This window comes from Sinocyclocheilus anshuiensis, unplaced genomic scaffold, assembly GCF_001515605.1.
Source record: "Sinocyclocheilus anshuiensis isolate Anshui unplaced genomic scaffold, SAMN03320099.WGS_v1.1 scaffold1507, whole genome shotgun sequence".
Taxonomy (NCBI): Eukaryota; Metazoa; Chordata; class Actinopteri; order Cypriniformes; family Cyprinidae; genus Sinocyclocheilus; species Sinocyclocheilus anshuiensis.
In genome coordinates, this window is record NW_015557141.1 from 113,346 (window position 1) to 118,498 (window position 5,153).

The 5,153-nt window shown below is 35.6% G+C and overlaps 2 protein-coding genes across 3 annotated transcripts in view; both read right to left on the reverse strand.

Annotated features, from left to right (window-relative positions):
- The window catches only part of oxsr1b (oxidative stress responsive kinase 1b), a 73,168-nt gene extending 69,547 nt beyond the window's left edge, over window positions 1–3,621 (reverse strand). Inside the window, exon 1 of the mRNA XM_016473183.1 lies at window positions 3,397–3,621. Within this exon, the coding sequence (XP_016328669.1) occupies window positions 3,397–3,466 (70 nt within the window). The 5' untranslated portion in view covers window positions 3,467–3,621. The remainder of the gene's footprint in view (window positions 1–3,396) is intronic.
- Window positions 1–5,153, reverse strand: part of myd88 (MYD88 innate immune signal transduction adaptor) — a 14,650-nt gene that overhangs the window by 2,905 nt on the left and 6,592 nt on the right. The window lies entirely within an intron of this gene.

The following is a 5,153-nucleotide window of genomic DNA, read 5'->3' on the forward strand; positions in this document are numbered from 1 at the left end:
CTTGGAACAGTGGTGAACCTTCCCAGGAGCGGCCAGCCAACCAAAATTACTCCAAGAGCGCAACGACGACTCATCCAGGAGGTCATAAAAGAACCCAGAACAACATCTAAAGACCTGCAGGCCTCACTTGCCTCAATTAATGTCAGTGTTCATGATTCAACAATAAGAAAGAGACTGGGCAAAAATGGCATCCATGGGAGAGTTCCAAGGCAAAAGCCATTGCTGACCAAAAAGAACACAAAGGATCGTCTTACATTTGCTAAAAAATATCTTGATTAAACCCCAAGACTTTTGGGCAAATATTCTGTGGACTGATGAGACAAAAGTTGAACTTTGTGGAAGGTGTGTGTCCCGTTACATCTGGCATAAAACCAACACAGCATTTCATAAAAAGAAACATATGGCATAAAACCAACACAGCATTTCATAAAAAGATGATCATACCAACAGTCAAACATGGTGGTGGTATTGTGATGGTCTGGGGATGCTTTGCAGCTTCAGGACCTGGACGACTTGCTGCAAAGGGTGGCACAACCAGTTATTACATTTAGGGGGCAACTACTTTTTCACGTAGGGCCAGGCAGGTATGGACAGCTTTTTTTTCCCTTAATAAATTAAATCATTATTTCAAAGCTGCATTTTGCATTTACTCAGGTTATCTTTGTGTAATATTAAAATTTGTTTGATGATCTGAATCTTTTAAGTGTGGCAAAAAATAAAAAACCAGGAAGGGGGCAAAAACCTTTTCACGGCATTGTATCTTTTTTTAGGCTGGCAAATTTGACAAATTAACATGACAAATTTTTTAAACATTTTAAAAGAACTATTTCCGAAGAAAGGCAAGCAATTGCCAAAATCATAATTTTACTAATTTGTTGAAAAAGAGCAATAACCTTTTTTATGTTGCATTTTAAAAACATGAAACTATATGAGCATATTAACATCATTTAATTACCCTAATTTAATACTTATATACTAAAGTGGTAAATGTTTGGACTGTATTATGAGTTACTCTGTCAAGAGCTTTACAGCTTTGAAAACTAGTAAAAACCTTGTCAAAACATGGAACATGTAAAAAGCTGTGTGGAAAACCTCCGTTTGGGGTCTAAAGCCCTGGAAAGATATATGTCAGGTATCAGATGACTCTTCCAGCACTCCAGTGACTGCGTAGAGAGGTAATATTCTAAAAACCTGCGATGTAACAAGATTAAACCAACCAGTAACCAAAACAATACAGTCAATAAAACATTCAGAGAACGAAGAGAGTTACACATGGGAGTAGATCATGCCTAGAAAGCAGATTTGGAGAACCTCTGTAGTGTCGTTATACTGCCTGGCTGTAAAACTCACTCTCTGGACAGAGTCATGGATCATCAAAAATAATTACAGCATATAACTGAGTCTTTATGGCCACAACACAAGGGGGTGGTGGACTCTGTTAAGCCACATATGGTGCATTTATTATTACAGAAAACTCCCTCTGAAGAACCTTGTGTTTAATATCTTTTTCAGTGCATCCCTTCTTTAACCTTTCAGTCCCCAGAATAAACCTTTAACCACCAGTCTACACAGAGTTATTTTGTTTGCTAGCTGAAGTAAAAAGATCATACAAAATTGCAGGTAATGAATGGCATGAGCTATGTGTTTAAGACTACGCATGTGTGTATGCATATACACTACTGGTCAACATTTTAGAATAATTGATTTTTATTTTTTTTTAAGAAAAATAAGTCTCATGCTTCACAAGGCTGCAATTAGGCCTGCTTGACAAATTAAAAACAGTATTATTTTGAAATATTATTCAAATATAAAATAACTGTTTTCTATTTGTTGTAACGTTTTAACACTGCATAAGTCATTATTAATATTTGCAGGCCATAATAATTTATGATAATAACTGAGCATCAAGTCAGCATATTAGAATGGTTTCTGAAGAATCACGTGTCATTGAAGACTGGAGCAATGATGCTGAAAATTCAACTCTGCCAGCACAGAAAAAAATACATTTTAAAATATTACAATAAAAATGTGTTATTTAAAATTGCAATCATATTTCACAACATTACTGTTTTACAGTATTTTTGATCAAACAAATGCAGCCTGACTTATAATAGATGTTTCTTTCAAAAAACATTACAAATTCATCTTAAGTATTCAAAACTTTTGATACACATACAGCGGGGGGGTTTTTCTTAGTGCAAACTGAATACATTTTTAAAAAGTAAAATATGTGCACAGGCCTGTATGTGTTTATAATGTACAGTCAGACCCCTATGAATGGAATGTTACAGAGGTTTGTAAAGGGTCTGCGCGTGCACGCCACAACTGAAGCCTGGTTTATGACAGGATATGTCCTACTCTGAGGGTTTTTGAGGCCTAAAATGAAAAGGGGGTTCTCACCGGTCTGACATTTGACTCGGTTCTAAATTAAGCAGACTATGCTCACTCCACGAAATGTTTTAACAGTCATATGTAAACTAACGCTGAGCATTAGTCAGTAAGCAGTTTTTTAACCAGCAGCAAAAGTGGGCAGTACCTGCATTATAGATTGCACAATGTTGTCAACCAATAGGTTTATGTCTATGTATAATATTTAACAATATTAACATTTGTAGCCTAATGTGACATTTTATGTGATATATATATATATATACACACACACACACATATACATACATATATACACATATACACACATATACATACATACATACACATATACATACACATATATATATATATATATACATATACACATATATATATACACATATATATATACATACACATATATTAAAGAAGCAAAAGACAAGGCCGTCATTACTGAAGGAGCGTTACTGCACGTGCTCAGGCTTATCAGCAGAATGAGGCGTTGTCGCGTGCAGAATAATTTTGCTGTTTTGTGGCAATCTGAAATGCAAACTATACATGAAACTATATGGCACTGGCTATTTACGTGAGCGGCAATAAACTTCCTCGACACATTCAGAATTTCAGTAAAGTGGTGAAACAGTTAAATATGCTTATTGAAAGCGAAAGAGAGAGAGAGATGAATTTGAAATTGGCATACGTGACAGGCTTGACAACTGAAGTGGAGGTTTGAGTCTTTTGCAGACACCCATTTAACTCACTAGCGTTTAAGACTTTTTGACCGTTTAAATCCAATGTCACGTGTTCTTAACAACTGCCAATTTGTTTAAAAACCCAAATCCGGGTTCAAGTAACACCATTTAAAGCTTCATACTTACAGAACAGCCAGCAACCTAACGTTACCCTAGACAGCAACAAGCCCAGCTTATTTTTACGCAGCGTTTGCAGCTAAATGCAACTTGTGTCTACAGGCACACGATGCCATGTATTCACCGGCTATGATAGAAGGTAACGTTACACACTCACCGATCACCTCCTGCAGCTCATAGTCATCCTTGTTGATGGACCAGGGTTGGGAGCTCAAGTCCTCCGACATGTCTCAGGATTGCGTACCTTTAATTAGATCCTGCTGAATCCAAGCACTAGAGTTGGATGCTTATAGAAAACACCGTGTAAATGTTACTGCAATCCGCAGAGCAGTAGCATTCCAGCTCCTCTCCGCGATTATCTTCGATAGCCTTTCTGTCATTCCCAAACTTTGCCACTAGCGCCAATAGCCCCGCCCACCACATTTCTACACACTGACGGACGCGACAGTCGGCCATCTTGAGTGTGTAATTACCCTCATCCATCTCTAGCTTTGTAACCGTGGTGGATTCCGCCAAAATATCATAGTTACTGGTTAATATTACTCCAATAAATTTGTGATATTTAGTAATATGTTTTTGCAATATTAACAATAAATGTATTAATATGATTTATTTAGTATAAATTTTTATATGACAAATTAAATGGAAAGGCTAAGTAAGAAGAATAATCAAGCAAAGTTAATTGTAGCTATATAATTTATTAGTTTCGTTCTTTGCACAAACTGGTATCAGGGCCGGCTCCAGGCATGGGCAGGGGTGGGCTGAGCCCACCCAAATAACTGTCTTGCCCACCCAATCAGAATTAGATCAAGATTACGTTAATTTTTTGTGCATAGATTAAAACTAATCTGAAGCGAACTGTATTTTGAGAAGTTTAAGGTTTAGCTTGAGACTGCCCAAACAATCATAAAATAACTCCAGAAAATTTGCAGCATTTTTCTTTTATTATGAAAAGAAAAGAAACATCATTCAATAACGTGCGTTCATTGCATGGACGGGGCACGAGCATAATATAAGCGTCTAAAATGCATGTATAAGGCTATACAGTTCAGTTGAAAGCTTACCCCTTTTGACTTGCTGTTAATGTTGAATGTAAGAATGACTTACTATAGCAACAGTCGGCTCGACTGTATTATCAAGTATTCGCTTTTTTTTTCTTTTGTCAAATTCCGCCGTTTTGAATTGAAAGTTGGGCTGTCATTTACGTGATTCATGTAATTCATAATTATTGTGACGACAATAGCATTTTCTGTCTTGCGTTTTCAACATATTAGGAATACAACTCAAATAGAATGGGTGCATATTTTAAAATAAAAATATTATTTGCAGTTCAGATTGATTACTTTACAAAAAAATCGTATTATTTATTTAGTTCCTTTACCATTACCATAGTGGTCTGGTCTTAATATTTTCCTCAAAACAATAGTCCCCCTAATGTTCTAGATATGATTATGGCCTTGTTTGGTATAAATAAAAAAGTTCACCAGTGTAGAAACAATGATACAGAGAAAGAGAAAAAAGAGTGGTTTTTTTAATTATTATTATTATTATTATTCAGTAAAGAAAAAAAAAGTTTATTTTGTTGTGAAAGTGCATGATATTGTAGGCTGCCCATGAAAGCTTTTTTCCCAGTGTACATATAACAGCCTATAGTTAATATAGCAATATCAAAAGTATAAATATCTAGACTTTTTCCCCTTGCAATATAATACAATATTTATTTATTTATTTATTTTTTGAAAATGCATTGTGGCCAGTGGTCTTTTTTTACGGTTTATTATACTGCCGTCTCGTGGCATAAACAGTACATGGACCATTATTTAAAAAGTATTCCTAAATGGTAGAGGACTTTTAGAAGTAAGTCAAGTTTAAAAATTGAATCTTTTCTTTTCAAAAAAAGGGGGGGGGGGGGGG